This window comes from Pelodiscus sinensis, chromosome 10 (assembly GCF_052426305.1).
Source record: "Pelodiscus sinensis isolate ZL-2025 chromosome 10, ASM5242630v1, whole genome shotgun sequence".
In the NCBI taxonomy this organism is placed as follows: domain Eukaryota; kingdom Metazoa; phylum Chordata; order Testudines; family Trionychidae; genus Pelodiscus; species Pelodiscus sinensis.
The window spans coordinates 50,613,036-50,629,352 of NC_143061.1; the positions used below are offsets into that span (position 1 = coordinate 50,613,036).

The 16,317-nt window shown below is 42.7% G+C and overlaps 1 protein-coding gene across 4 annotated transcripts in view; it reads right to left on the reverse strand.

Moving 5' to 3' along the window:
* Nucleotides 1–15,872, reverse strand: part of UGGT1 (UDP-glucose glycoprotein glucosyltransferase 1) — an 87,227-nt gene extending 71,355 nt beyond the window's left edge. For 2 of the 4 annotated variants that reach the window (XM_075938348.2, XM_075938346.2), the window contains exons 1-5: nt 15,692–15,842; nt 10,838–10,976; nt 5,119–5,198; nt 4,513–4,643; nt 2,692–2,804 (exon numbers count right to left, since the gene is read on the reverse strand). In XM_075938348.2, the coding sequence (XP_075794463.2) occupies nt 2,692–2,804; nt 4,513–4,643; nt 5,119–5,198; nt 10,838–10,962 (449 nt within the window). In that variant the 5' untranslated portion in view covers nt 10,963–10,976; nt 15,692–15,842. Of the gene's footprint in view, nt 1–2,691; nt 2,805–4,512; nt 4,644–5,118; nt 5,199–10,837; nt 10,977–12,050; nt 12,153–15,691 lie in introns of those variants that run through there. The other 2 variants (XM_075938349.2, XM_006115454.5) reach the window with 2 other exon arrangements.
* Between the last annotated feature and the right edge of the window lie 445 nt (nt 15,873–16,317).

The window sequence follows — 16,317 nt, forward strand, 5'->3', positions numbered from 1 at the left end:
CAACCCGGCAGCACCCCAGCTGCTCTGCCCCAGGCGTCCCCGATTCAGCCGCTGCTGAAACTGACTAGCAGCGGCTGAATCGGGGACGCCTGGGGCAGAGCCGGACTATCGGAAGGGGGTGGCTATGAGGAGTCTGGGGTGGGATCCCACCCCACCCACCTAAAAGCCCCCCCTTCTGATAGTCCGGCATATCTGATAATCCAGCACCCCCTGGGTCCTAAAGGTTCCGGATTATCGGAAGTTTACTGTATTACATTTTGTAAAATCTCTCACTTTCTAGTTTTACCACCAGGATTTACTGCCAATTTCAACTCAATTATTTCCCTTTATAGAAAATGAATTTAAGAATGCTATGATGTCTTATTTTAAAAAATAACAATGAAAATAAAGTAAACCTGAGATGCATTTGTTAGAATAAGCTCTTACTTTTTGTTGTCCTACACTTTAAAATGTGCAACAGTTACAACAGAACCACTCTCAGAAATAGTGTACAATAGTCTGCTGTCCAGAATCTGTTTGTCCAGGGAAAATGACAACATGGTAACACTGACTCTAGTATTTATAGTACAAATACCTAAATGTAAAATATTTTACATGTTCAAGAATTAGTGGCTTACTACACTAACACATCAATGTCTTAGGAACACAAAAAACACATCCTGATTTTAGAGAAGATGGACAGTTCATGATCCTCCACAGTTAGAGACATGCTGCAGCAGGAGGCTTAATAAACATGGGAACTTTCTGTTAAGTGAGTTTTCTAGTTCCTGCTTAAAGCATGGATCTTTGGCTATGTCTACACTCGCAGCTTCTTGTGCAAGTATGGCTGTTCTTGCTCAAGAAGCCGCAGAGCGTCCACACTGCCCACCCGCTCTTGAGCAAGGAAATTTACAGTACTGTGTGGTAAGAGAGGGCTTCTTGAGCAAGAGCTATGCTCTTTTTTAACAGGTGTAAGCCCTCTTGCGCAGGAGCTCTTGCGCAAGAGGGCAGTGTGGACGCTGGGCAGGGATTGCTTGCGCAAGAAAGCCCTATGGCTAAAATGGCCATCAGAGCTTTCTTGCGCAAGAGAGCGTCCACACTGCCATGGGCGCTCTTGTGCAAAAGCACAGCTCTCACATGGCAGTGTGCAAGTTTTCTTGCGCAAGACTTCTTGCACAAGAACCTTTGCACAAGATGTTCTTGCGCAAGCAGCCGCCAGTGTAGACATAGCCCTGGTGTTTGTCCTCATATTACACCCTGACCAATAACGTGCATCCACTCCATTATCCTTTCTTCAGCACCCTAGTGTGAAGGAAGACATAACCCCTCATAATGGAGAGTTATGCAGTAGGAATTACCTGGAACCAGTTTCTACCTAGTCTTTTGCAGTTTGTTGTCAAACATTCTTACATACACTTTTGTGCTGATCAGCAATATCCTACATAACTGATTAATTTGGAGCAACATTTGGGCAGACCTTGTGTAGTAACTTTGTGCAGTCCAACAATGTTCCTCTTAAGACAACTGTTCCAAATAAAGAGTCCTCTGTGTTTATTATACCCAATGCTGTTCCTTCACTCATGAGGGATACTACTGCTTTTATCCTCATTAGTTTAACTGTGGCTCTTCTGATTATTCATATTAAATGATTTACTAGTTTTAATCCTAAAATGTTTGCCCAGTAATATTTAGCAGCAGCGAGTGCCAAAGATAAATAATGCTGTGAAACAGTGAACTGTCACATAGGGGTCAAGGGATGGGCAAGCAGCTGACTCCAATTAAGCAGTTCTCTCAGAGGCTGCTGGGAGTGGGAGGAGTCTGGCCCTATAAAAACCGGACCCACCACATTCCAAGGAGAAAGATGAATGAAGTTGCTCTCAAGAGTGGGAAGAAGCATGGCTAAGGAGAAAAGCAGCTCCAGAAAAAAGGCAAATACCTTAGGGTAACAATCCCAATTTTAGTGAGACTGAAGCACCAACTGCAAAGTACCTGCCTAGAAAACTTTGGGCTTACTCTACAGGTAAGAAAATAGGGGGAAATGCTTTCAGTGTTAATGAGGAAAAATGAATACATTGTTTTATAAGTATTTTTGCACCGTCTCTGACTATTTCCCCCTTCCATACTCCCTCCCTCTACTTCCCCTTTTTCTGTGGGGTTCACATCATATTGGCCCACCAAAATAAGTTGGTGATAAATGCATTTTGTAGGAGTGGGGGGAGAAACTACCAATTTTAGCTGTGTCGCCTATTATTTTTTATGGGTTTCCCTTTGCTCTCTTATTTTAAGAAAAGAGAAATAGGAGCATCTGATTGACCGCTGCTTAATCTTTCATTAACTTATATCTTTTATGTCAGTTCTTCCTCATTTCTTCTCTTTAAGTTGCCCTGCTTGCTTTTAAGTTCTTTACATGGACATTTTCCCACATTTCAAATAATTACTGCTGCCCTTCTGAAGATCTTTTCCACTTCTATATCCTTTTAAAACATCTTTACTTTATGGTACAATATCTGAGACTGAGAAGAATAAGAGAATTATTCCTGACTGGCTTGATACCAAAGAATAAATTGCAAATATGTTTACTCTGCCTGAGAAAAGGCACATCTAGACTGGAAACAGTACACAGAATATAGGAATCCAGTAAAACTTCCCCGTCTTAATCAATTGAACATAAGAAAGTTACAGTTTGGGCTAGATTGTATATAAATAGACTACCTTTCTGATGCTGTTTGTAAAAGGATTTCAAGGGTGTCAAATTCACAAGTCTTCTTTCCATGCACAGCAAAAAATGAGTTACAACCCACTGGTGGAGGTTCGTCTGCTGCTATCTGCATTAAAATATCTGTGTTACAATATAGTTTCTAAAAATGTTTAGAACACAGATAATAGAAATTACTACATTATACTACAAAATAAAATGGAAAATAGGTCTTTTAGGCAAACAACACTACCAGGTTCCTAATTAAGGAACTCAAGGTGATGTACAACTCCAAATACTAAAATTAAAATACTGTAATTAAAAGCTGCCTGCTAAACAAACAAAAAAGTAAACCAAGAACATTTAACAAAGTTTAGAAATACTTAAATTCCATGAATGTTTTGCAGAAGGTATTTACAATGATAGGGCTTTCCGCATTTTTAAATTTTTATTTTACATGTAATACCTACACAAAAAATTCTATGCAGAACTCCTTTTGGTGCTTAATCATAAAGCGAGTCCCTCTAAATATGACCATCTCTAAACACTCAAGGGGCTCGTCTACACTGGCCCCTTTTCCGGAAGGGGCATGTTAATTTCACCTATCGTAGTAGGGAAATCCGCGGGGGATTTAAATATCCCCCGCGGCATTTAAATAAAAATGTCCGCCGCTTTTTTCCGGCTTTTAAAAAAGCCGGAAAAGAGCGTCTACACTGGCCCCGATCCTCCGGAAAAAGTGCCTCCGGAAAAGTAGGAATAAGAGCCTCCGGAAAAGGGCACTTTTTCCGGAGGATCGGGGCCAGTGTAGACGCTCTTTTCCGGCTTTTTTAAAAGCCGGAAAAAAGCGGCGGACATTTTTATTTAAATGCCGCGGGGGATATTTAAATCCCCCGCGGATTTCCCTACTACGATAGGTGAAATTAACATGCCCCTTCCGGAAAAGGGGCCAGTGTAGACGTAGCCAAGATGAAAAGGAAATGCTCCTCAGAAAAGAACACAAGTCTGCCATTACGAAAGTAAAGTACTTTCTACAATGGTGTCTGTTTCATAACAAACTATAAACTGTACTAGATCTGTAAAATAAAAATGTGAAGAACATAGAATTTCCATTTAAGGATTCTGTTAACTCCAGTTCCACGTTCATGGAATAGTATCTTTAGAACTCCACAACAGAACTGAAGGGCTAATAAGTTTATGGTGTGTCAGATGCCATGAAAATGAAACCTGATTAAGTCCACAAATAAAACAACTCTGATTAAGATTGCTAAGAGACAACTGTATATTATCTAACCCTTTCCAAAGCCCAAATACTTTACAAGGAATTAGATGCCCAAACAAACAAACAAACCCTGGATCACAGTTAAGTGATAAAAATGCATGTTCTGTATACTTGAGAATATTCATTATGTAAGTATTGTCAGCTACATCTTTGAGGCCTTGCAGGGAGACTTTTGGCAAAACAGCAAAGACAGAAATATTAATGTAAAATGTAAAAGTAAGCAATTTTTTTAAGTAAAGCTATCTGAAAGAAGTTAAACAAGATATAGACCCCTTTTTTCACCTTTTCAGATCTCTATTAATTTTCCATCCAAATATTTAGAGTAGTTTAATTGGTTTTATACCTAAAAAACGAACACCTTGTTTTTCAAAACAATCTAAGGTTTGACCATGAGATGGAATGGAAACTTTTACCAGTTTGAAATCAAGTGTCAAACTACTTCACTGTTTTTAACATCTGAGTCACAAATTTACTATCTGTAGGTAGCTGAAGTAGCCACTTCCTTCTGGAACCGAAGAAACACTGAGTCATTGGATGACTCTCAGTGCTTTGTACTAACCTGCTGAAAGGCTTGTATCGTAGCAGAATATGAACGCAAAGACAGGGAAAACTTCAACAAGTTCTGCTGCAGCGGTGATAGGTTCTGGCAGGCTGCTTTCAGCATTGCACGGTAAGAGGAATAATTAGTACCTATAAAGCCAAAGCACAAGCAGTTAGCAGTCCATGTGAGAAGGTTGCAAAAGAGAGCCATTTAATTGTAAGTCATGCATTTTCACAATGATACATACTATGAAAAGTTCTTGGGACCCATTAATGTAATTAAAACCTGAAGAAAAAAGAGCCAATCTCTCAAAATAATGTGAAGCATTACTCCTCTGTTTCTGTTACAGCCCAGTTCTAAGTTGGTCTGCACTGAGCTCCATGTTGCTTTAGATCCAAATGCAGGATCAGGGTTTAAATGTAAGGAGTATGGGAATATAGTAAAAAGTAGGGATGCAAGTGTAGTCGATTGACCAATTAACCAATAAGCAAAAGCTTACAGGTTAATGCTACACGTGTTCTCCCCTTCCATTTTTCTGATACTGCATACAATGTGAAATATTTTGCTAACTTTTCATGTAGGCTGATGAACATCAAGCAAGGAAAAAAGATTACAGAATCTTACCATGATCTGATGATCTAATATCTTGACTGGCCTCAACAAAAGTCCAGAATTTCTCTTGACCGTCTTCTGCTAAAAATTCACTAAACAGAGAAGGGGGAGAAATCTTCAGGAGAACATGTTTTATAAAGTTTCTCTCAAATTACAATTATTTATGAAATTGTTAGCTTTCACAGCAAGTTTAATCCCTATCATATGTCTGCCCATACAAGAAAAACAAACAATTACTAGTAAGGACGCTAAAATGCTGCAAGTAAGGACAAATGCTGATAGAACTGTGTAAAGCAGCAGTTCTCCACCAGGGCATGCAGGGGTCTTCCAGGAGATACTTCATTCATCTAGATCAGTGTTTCTCACCCTGGGGGCTGCAGCCCTCGGGAGGGTGACAGAATAGGTTTGGGCATATTGCAAATGTAGGGCTGGCATTAGCGGTTGGTGAGTAGGGCAACTGTCCAGGGCCTCATGAAGTTACATGTTTCAACCCACTACCTGGAGCTTGGGCTTTAGACAAGGCTTGCAAGTGAAAAAAAAAAACAGGCTAAGGTATCACACTGCAGAGTAAATGGAATATAAATATTATAGTCAATTTATTTTATAATTATGCTAAAAGCGAGAAAGCATTCAATTTTTCAGTAACAGCATTTTGAGACACTTTGCATTTTTATTTCTGATGCTCAATGAAATTAGATTAAGTGACATGAAAATTAGGGTGTGCAAGACAAATCAGACTCCTGTCAGGGGTACAGTAGTCTGAAGAAGCTGTGAACCACTGGTATAGAGGATTCTTGTAAAGCACTCACTATTAATCCCTCACAATCATAAGCACTAAAATGGAGAAGTGTGCATAATTTGAGATTTCAGTCTATCCCTTTTACTTCAGAGCTAGCAATGTTCATGGGGGAAAATCATCTATGCAATGAATTACAAGACATTTTATGTGAATATTTCATATTAAAAAAAATATTTCCCCTCTTTCAACAGCCCTGTCACCATTCCTAACAGAAAAATCTAGCTACTTTCTCATGACTATTATGAAAACTTTATTACATGTTTCAAACACCAGGGATTTGTTTTATTTTGACCAAGAAATCCTTCGAAAAAGCACATCACTTTTTCATTGTGCTTTTCCTGTGTGGACACTCTCTTTTGGAAAAGCTGCTTCTGAAAGAAGTTTGCAGTCTAGATGTAGCCTTCTCCTGGAGTGGAATCTCCATGTCACCCCACTTCTTTTAGATCAGCTCCTAGATATGGCAACCTGTTTACCAACCTGACACAACTGGTTTTGATGGCATGCAGACTTTTCTTCAGGTACTAACAACAATTAAGGATGTTAAAATGTATTTATTCAAATAAAAGTGTAACTGCTGAAAAAAAAATTCAGTGATTACACATTTACACATGGAGGGTGGGAGTGACTGTCAGCTCCCTGGAAGCTGGCCTGCCACACCCAGCCCCCACAATACTGCCTCTGTGTCAGAAGTAGCAGCAGGAGGGAAGTGGAGGGAGATGGCTCTACTGAAGCTGGTACATGTGGGAAGTTAGCTTAAGAGTTGGTTCCCTGCAAATACCAGCTCCCACCTGCCTCTCCACTTCCCCCCAGTGCTGCTGCCTCTGATATAGGATCATTGGCTAACGACATAAACAGTTACACTTAAATATTCCTGATATCAATATAAAAATGCATTGACACTAGACATCTGTTTCAAAACAACATACAAGGGCAACAAGAATCATTTTCCATCCTATTTTTAGCAACCTAGATAGCAAATTGTTCTAAAACAAACTCTTAAAATACTCATTTAGGAATCCCCACTTCAGAGATACTTTAAAAATCTTAGCCAAAAAATCAGGAACAATTTTCTAACGAGACCTATTAACCTGTGGAATAATCTATCAAGGTTCCAATTTTGAGGACTGAACTGAATCTTGAAGTCAGGTAACAAAGATCCTAACTTTACTATCTCCCATCCACAGTACACGTTTCTTGGTATCAAGAATATTTAACATCTGATTTTACCATTGGGACTTGATCCATCACCTAATTGTTTATTCTGAAGAACTTCGTAGTCTCAGCTTGCTGTGCACTGGGGTAGGAAGTAGGAAAGTAAAAAGTCATTTGAAAATGTGACCATCCTAACCTCCTAAAAATCCTAACAGTTACACACGCTGAGGGTTCTGCAGTACAAAGCTCCCCAGAAGCCAGCACGTAATCTGCAGCAGGAGGGCCAGGCCAGTCCCGCCATGGACAGAGGCTGTTCCAGCCTGTCAGCTGACACAGCCCCTGCCAGCTAGGGCAGAAAGGGAACTGCCCATTAACCAGAATTAGTAAGCCTTACACATTAAGGGTGCGGCTTACCGGTTAACCATTTACATCCCTAGTAAGAACACACTGTACCATCCTTTCTGTGTCACCTATATTTAAATCTTGTTCCCTTAAACTCCTTTGTCATGGTATTTCTCCTAAGTTCAAGGCTCTCTCCATGCACATTTTTAACAGCTGTTAAAATTATTTACATATTTCTTTGCTTTAAATTGTTTTCCTGGTTTCCAAGGCAAAATCTTTTGTTATTGGAGACTTTCAGGCACTCTATACTCTTGGGTTTTTTTTTTTTCCAACTGGGCATTCCTTAATGTTTATAAGGACTTTCATATCCACAGATATCTGGGTGATAAGTGTATTAAAAACTGACTGCATTAGGGATGTAATAGTGTAGTCAATTAACTGAAAAGCAAAAGCGTATAGGTTAATACTACAGACTACCAACATTTCCCCCTACCACAGGCCTGCACAACTCAGAAAGCGGCAAGGGCCATGTTACTACAAAGAAAACAGCTGCGAGCCACAAGTCGAGTTGCCAGATGCTCTCCCAAAAAATACTGAACACGCAGGCTAAATTTTTGTCGAGCCAAAAACAAAACCGTCCCCCCAAAAAATGCATGTTGGGCACACACAAAAAAACCTGCACTGCCCAGCTTTAGCACGCAACCATAGGAGGCATCACCAGGCTTCTGTCCAGTGCCCAGCCGGAAATTCAGAAAATAACGGACATTGCACATGTCCGACATTTTCTGAATTTTTTTTTACCGGGCAGCGCATGCAAATGCTGGATTGTCCAGTAGAAAACCGGACACCTGGCAACCCTAGTCACAAGGGTAGGTTGGGAGGGTGGGGTGATACTTTATTAAGAATTTTTCAATTAAATCAGGCCTGCACAACATACGGCTCCCAATGCCCTTCCCCTCTCCTCTCCCAGCATCACCCTATCCCCCCTCCCACTGACACCTCCCCTCCTGCCCTTTACCTCATTGCCTCCACTTGGCCCCCTGGCATTTGTCTCTCCTGCACCCTGTCCCTTGGTGCCTTCCTCTTTCTCTTGACCTGCCTCCCTCCCCTCAGCACAAGCCCCTTCTCCTCCCCTACCTGGCTTCTGCCTTCCAGTTTGCGGGGCTGCTGGAGCCTTTTTGAATGCGGTGGTCGCCTGCCGTGACATCACGACGCCACGTCACGCCAGCATCCTGCCTCCTCACACCAGAGCTGCACACTGGCCATACGACGGCGAGAACTGCTGCACTTCCCCCTCCCCGGCGGCACTCCTCTTCTCCACCCAGCCGGCAGATTGGATGGGGCTGAGCCGCCCGAAGTCATCACGGGCCGCACAGTGAGCACCTGAGGGCTGCATGTTGTGGAGGCCTGCCCTACCATTAAATTTTTTAGCTGTCTAGACAGCAGCCCAGCTCAGTTCTGGCTAGCACCAGGTCTGGGACCAGGATCTACCCCCACTGCAGTTCTGCATTTAAAATGTATTAGACGCCAGGCAGCCAGGCTCAGGTCTAGGACCTCAGCCAGGTCAGGGGGCTACTGCCATCCCGTGCTGCTGCCTCTGTATCAGCTCCCCGGTATCCTCTGTATATCAGGCAGCAGCGTGGGACGACAGGCAGCCAGTCCACAAGGGGAGCTGGTTTTTAAGCTAGCTTCCTTCGCGGACCAGCTCCCGTCTGGCATCCCAGGCTGCTGCCTCTGATAGAGAGGCAGCAGTGTGGAGTGGCAGGGGGCTCCTTCGGAGCAGGGCTGGAGCGCACTGGCTGCCAGATCCACCCCTAGGGACTAAAGAATAGTCAAGTACAGCCGGTCTTCAACTTACGACCACCTCCACTTAACGACCATCCGCACTTATGAATAAAGTGGTCCTAAATGCGGTCCCCGAGTTATGAACATAATCTGCCCTTACGAACAGCGCAGTCATGTGTAACTCTATGGGATCCGAGTTACGAACACTTCGAGTTATGGGCCAAGTGTTTCGTTCGTAATTCAGGGACCGGCTGTAACTGAAAAGAATTCATGAGGTTAATCTTCTATTCAATTAACTGATATTTAACATCTCTACATTACATAAGAAAAAGCAGGTCAGTTTTGGGCCCCCAACCCTGTATCATTTTCCTATCAATGTTTCTATAAAGTTCCTATTGAAAATATTTTTATAGAAAATATCATAAAAGTGATTAGTTTTGAAAAAACATTTTTAACACAAATCTATTTCTTTAGTTCTTGGTAACTTATTTAAAAATCTTTGATAGTGTAAGATAACACGATCTTTTCTTCAGGTCAGGTTACTAATAGTCCAACCTGCAAACACTTAGGCACTTAACTTTATGCAGACTACTCATGCGAGTAAAGTTAAATATGTATTAAGTGCTGAAGGACTTGAGCCTACGCAAAAAAAAAAAAAATGCGGGGGGGGGAGAGAGGGAGCTCTGAGGAAATACATTAGCACAGCGTGTAATGCACTGACTAAAGTGATTCATGACATGGAATAACTCATCCAAAAGACAGTCTATCAAACGTGTTGAAGTATTTTCTCTCTCACACACATTCCCCCTCCCAAAAGCATAGTGATCATGTTTAATTCACAAAGTTTGGCTATAAGAACCTTACACGGCACTGACTAATTGAACCAAGATTGAGGCAAGGATATGTAGCGCTTATGGTCATTTAAGCAGGGGCAGGGGGGGAGAGAATGGCATGCCTGTCTCTCTTTCCTCTTTACAAATTCTTCTAAACTAACATCCTTGCACTTGTTTCCTTCATCTTTTTGAGGATCAAAATGCACTTGAAATAAAATCCGACCTGTTAATAATTCAGCACATAAACGTATGACGCTTTTCATTCATTTAAAGTAGAGACTGTATAGCTATACAGCATATTTTCAAATCAGAACTCCTGCTGCTTCACTGCTCAGATGGGGAGGCAGGTGCTCTCTGGACACACTGAGACTATGCTGAATGCTACAATTAGCCAGAGCTCAGAAGTCAGAAGTGCTGACAAACAGGCCCCCTCAACTGGGTGGAGCTTTCTATCCCGGCATTGTTTACCAATTCATCACTAATCTTGTTAGAGGAGAAGAATATAAATGTAGGGACAAAAAGTATTAATGTTACTTCCCTTTACTGTATACCAGGCTGTTAACATAGGCACAGGAAAAATGGGACACAAGAGCAGAATTGTGCATTAAGTCCACAGTATTGGGGGAAAAACTGAGTAAACAGATTTAGACATAGCAGATTAGTGCTTACATCTAGTTGCTAAGGTACGCTGACAGTCCATTTAGTACTCTTCTGGAATTTACTATATTCTCTCTGTGTGTGAGTTTTAGCCCACAAGCTAGCATTTTTATTCTTCTAAATTTCAGAATTGTGAAAGACAACTAACAATATGTATGCTTACCTTGCTTCAAGTAACAAAGGTGTTGAAAACCACTTTGTAGTCAGGGACGTTGTCACTGCTTTAGAATCTCCCTTTGCTAGAGAAGAACTGAACCAGATTCCAAGAAGTGCAATAAAAATTCCCATTTTATAGAAAATGCCTAGAAGAAAAAAAAATCAAAGTTTGTCTCTGAAACAGTCAGTGTATAATTTTTGGGGGAGGGATCATACAGAGTCCTAGTCCACCTAAAATATAAGTCCAAGTTCTATTTGAAATTGAATGGCCTGTGCCAGGCAAAGAGTCAGACTAGACAGTCAGTTAGTCCTCCTGTTCTTAAAATTCAAGAACCTAAGAGTATTAAAGACAACGATTGTAAGATTAAACTCCTCAGCTACAGTCAAGCCTAAAATCATGGGAACGAAAAAGAGCATGATAACCAGTTTTTTGAACATGTATTCCTAGATTTGATTCAAAGGTCAGAAGGGATCATTGTGAGCATCTATATTATACAAAAGATTAGACTAGATCACTGAATACCTTAAAATAACTATTTGAACCACAGCATGTGTTTTAGAAACCCTTCTAATCTTAGTTTAAAGATTGCCAAAGATGGTGAATCCACCACGACTCCTGGTAAATTGTTCCTCATTCTTAGAAATTTACACCTTTCTTCCAGTGTAAATTTTGTCTAGTTCCAATTTCAAGCCATTGGATTTTGTTGAAACTTCTGACTGCTAGACTAAAGAGCCAATCATCAAATTGATCTTTCCTCATACAGGTATTTATAGACTGACCAATTCACTCTTTAACCTTCTTTGTTAAGAAACTCAATCTCCTTATTTAAGACTGTCACCAATCCTTTAATCTTTCTTGTGGCTCTTCTTTGAACCCTCTCCAGTTTAAAATCCTCTTCAACTATGGACACCACAACTGGACATAGCATTTGAGTAGTGGTCACACCAGTGGCAGATACAAACTCAATTAACCTCCCCATCCTTCTCAAGATTCCTCCGTTTATGCATCCAAGAACTGCATTAGCCCTTTTCATCATAGCGTCACATTAGAAGTTCATGTCCAGATGAATAGCCAGAGTTATCTTCAAGTCTGTTTCAATCACTATTTCCTGAAACAGAGCCCCCCCATCATGTAAGTAAGAGCTACATTCTTTGTTCCTAGATATATACATTTACATTTGGCCATAATAAAACATATTGATTGTTTGTACCTAGCTTACCAAGAGATCCAGAAGGCTCTCAAACCTGTCCTCTTCCTTATTTGCCACTCTCACCCCCATCAGTATAATCTACAAATTTCATCAACGATATGATTTCTTCCAGCTGAAATGACGATATTAAATAGCTGAGGGCCAAGTACGAATCCCTGCAGAACCCCACTAGAAACACAACTATTTCATGATGATTTCCTTTTACAATTAAATTTGGAGGCTTATCAGCCAGGTTCTAATCAATTCACTGTCTACCATGTTTTTGTATGCCAAGTAAAATATTTACAGGAGTATGATATATCATAATAGGGATGCTGGATAGTGATTAACTGAATAGTTGCATAACTGCATCAAATTTTAGCAGTCACATGACTGTTTGATAGTCCCCAGGGGTGGGGCCAGCAGCCACCATGCTCCCAGCCCCACTTCCAGGGAGCCTCCTGCTGCTGCCTCAGTATCAGATGCCCAGGCTTATCAGTTAATTGTGTATTGGATTACACATTGACATCCCTATTACATAAGCACTATTACCTTTATCATTCAGTTTTAATATAATCAAAAGCACAAAAATAGTTTGACCAGATCTATATTCCATAAATCCATGATGATTAGCATTAATTATATTACCCACCCTCCACTTCCTGGACTCCTGTATTAGCTCTAAGTTTTTGCTGCCATAGATCCCTCTTCACATATGCTACACCCTAACAAAGGCATACTACAAACTAAGCTCCTGACTATAGTGATTAAAAATGCTCTACTATTTTCATAACTGTAGAGATTCATTGCTGGTGTCCTGACCAAAGTCAAACCATAGATTCATGAGAGCCAGGTAAGTATACAGAGAAGGCCCTGCAGGTTCAGTTGGACCCTTCAAACACTCAAGAGATACGTTTTTCAAGGAGTCAAGAGCCCTCAACTCTCTCTAGAGCAGGAGTGGGCAATAATTTTTATAGGGGGCTACTCCAAGAATTTGATAAGTGGTCATGGACCACACTTCTCTATCGTGAGGGCCAGAGACTAGACTTGATGACCTCTCAAGGTTCCTTCCAGTTCTAGTATTCTATGATTCTATTATATTAATAGTAGGGATGTTTAAATATTTGTAATTTACTAACCATATAACAACTGAATATTTCCCAAGGGTAGAAGAAGGCTTTTATTTAGAATTAATAAGAGACCTAGTCAAAGCTCTTGGAATCCTAAAGTATTAATTATACAAACTAAGTTTCAGCAGCATTTAAATCAATTCAACAAGAGATTAACCTGCCTCTTATGAAGACTTTTTTCCATGCCTTCATCAGGAAGCACAACCTCAACCTTCTCCAAAAACCATCACACCAGTGTCTTTTGCAGCATGGCCAGAAGGTTAACAAATTCTAACTATTTTGGAGTAAGGGTCATTGGTGCTCTATATTTGGATCATTTACACATCTATAGAAGACCCAGTTTGAGAGAACCTCTATTCATGTGACTAAGCACTACTAGCAGTGGTAAAACAGAGGCTGTTATTTGTAATCTGTTTTAGAATCTGGGAATTAGAGCAATCATCAAATATGAACTGTGTGTGAAGCAGAACCTGGCAAGAGAAAGTTTGTGTTTGTGAAGTCCATGCTTAAAAACATGGACCTGGTGTGATGTCAGCGGGTGAACAGACTCCTCTCAAACCCTCAATCTGGAGTTTATATAGAACACACTAGGGCTACGTCTACACTGCAGGCTTCTTGCGCAAGAACAGCCGTCAAAACTTGTGGAGCGTCTACACTGCACGTACATTCTTGCACAAGTAAATTTACAGTAAAGCGTCTGAATAGAGGGCTTCTTGCGCAAGAGTTATTCCTCTCCCCATGAGGAATAAGAGCTCTTGCGCAAGAAGGCAGTGTGGACAGGCAACAGGGGTTTCTTGCGCAAGAAACTCCTATGGCTGAAATGGCCATCAATAGCTTTCTTGTGTGAAAGAGCGTCACCACTGCCTTGCACAAAAGCACATGGCAGTGTGGATGCACTCTTGTGCAAAACCGTTCTTGCGCAAGAAGCCTGCAGTGTAGACATAACCTATGGTGATAACAGATATGGGAAGAACAGGCTGAAACCATCAAAATCCCTCATAACTGTTACTAAGTTTCCTCATTTAAGTCATGACTACACAAACCCAGGTTTCTTTTCTGCATTGAACATCGGGCCTCATGGTCTCTCATTAAGCCCATTAGAAATGGATATTCACTTTAAAGACCGTACTTTCAAAAGCGCTGACACCATAAAACTAATTAATCAGGTGTCTGTCTAGAACTGTTTTTTTAACACAAATTATTTCTTATAACAGGCTGGAGATCCCTTCTAACAGTCTCGCACTTTTGGGCTCTAGATCTGACATAAAGGACTTTTATACCTAATTTTTGTAATGTCTCCATTTTATTATAGATATTGAAACAGAGGCTAAGTGACTTGTGCAAAGTCACAAAATGAGCCACTGACACCGACAAAGATTCCTCGTCCAATAGCCAAATTTGTTTCTAAATAGTGAATTTAAAAATAAGAAACAAATGAACCATGATCCTCCTGTAAAACTTAATTTACTCATTAACGAAGAGAAAGAGGAAGGAGACGTGTAACACTGAGTGACTTTTAGATTGTCCAACTCCCTAGTATGCCTTTGAAAAATCCCCTCCCTCCCCAAATTGTTTTAGATGTGAGAAGAAAGTACAGGACAGCACTGGCATAGTTAGGAAAACAATACATTTCCATTGAGGCTAAAAACCTGACACCACTTTAACACAGTGTCACTGTACAAGACTGTCATTACGGGAAGACAATGTAGCACTTTAAAGACTAACAAGATGGTTTATTAGATGATGAGCTTTCGTGGGCCAGACCCACTTCCTCAGATCAAATAGTCTATTTGATCTGAGGAAGTGGGTCTGGCACACGAAAGCTCATCATCTAATAAACCATCTTGTTAGTCTTTAAAGTGCTACATTGTCCTGCATTTTGCTTCAGCTACCCCAGACTAACACGGCTACATTTCTATCACTATTACGGGAAGAGTGCTCTCTGCATCGTGCAACATAAAAGCAGTAAGAAGGGCCATTGGGGTGCAGAGCTGCTCACTTCCATGAGTTTTCTACACGACTGGCAATGTGTTCAAACAGAAATGAACTGTGATGTGATGCATGACTCGCTGCACCCTCCTCACCCAAAGCCACGCTAGCCTCACGTAGCACTTGGCAGCCTGTAGTGGAGCGAGCAGACCGGGCTTGCCCGGGTAACGCTCTCCCACTACAGCGCAGCCCTTGTGCCAGACTCTGCGCTAGCCCGCCCCATTGGGGCCAAGCTCAACAAGGGCAAGCAGAGCTGAAGGCGGAACCCACGGGGTGCGGACCAGGGTGAAACCTGCCCGCCTGTGTGGGCAAGGCTCCCTCCCCCAGCCAAACGGGAACCGTGACCTGCCAAGCAGCAGCCTCCCCCAGAGACCTGCCCTGGCCCCCCTGCCCCGCGGGAGGGCTGGGCCCCAACCCGCACGCAGCACCCGAAAACAGGCTCTCCGCCTTGGTCGCCCCACAGAGGGGCTGCCCCACTGGAGCCCGCGGACCGTCCGCTCGAGCCCGGCCTGACCCGCCCTCCGGCCGCAGGGGCGCGCGCGGAGAAGGCACCTGCCGTGCGACCGTCTCGAGGCCCCGAGCGCCTGCGGTTATTGCACCTGTGAGCGGCCGCCACGCTCCCTTCCGGCTCCGGCCGCGGCTGCTCCTCCGGGAAGGTTCCTTCCGGGCAGCCGGCTTCCGTTTCCGCCCTGAGGCCGGACACATGGAGGACTGACTGCCATAGAGAGGCTGAAAGTAGCGCCAGGCGGCGGCTAGAGTGTCGCCCGTCAGCCATCTTGAACGTGGCCGAGCGGAGGCGGCTGTTAGAGCGGGTCATTCGGCGTCCTCGGAGCCCGCGGCAGGGAGCGGAGCCCAGCCCCGGCTGGACGGAAGGAGTCTGGGGATGCCCAGGAAACAGCTCCCTTGAGAAGAGCCACGTTAGGACAAACTCGTGTTGTTCGCGGATGCGTAACCCCCGCGCGCAAAGTGTCGCTGTTGCACGTGCCGGTGTGAACCCTGCGCGCGGGGGGGGGGGGGGGGGGCAGGAGTCTCTCCAGCCAAGCGGAAAGCTGCTTGTGTCCGCAAAAGTACAGACGCTTCGCACGCGCCGACTGTTAACAACCCCGCCCGGTTGCTAGGTGCTGCCTGCTGCGGGGACACCTTCCACTCTGCCTGGCAGTGACCCGAAATGAGGAGCG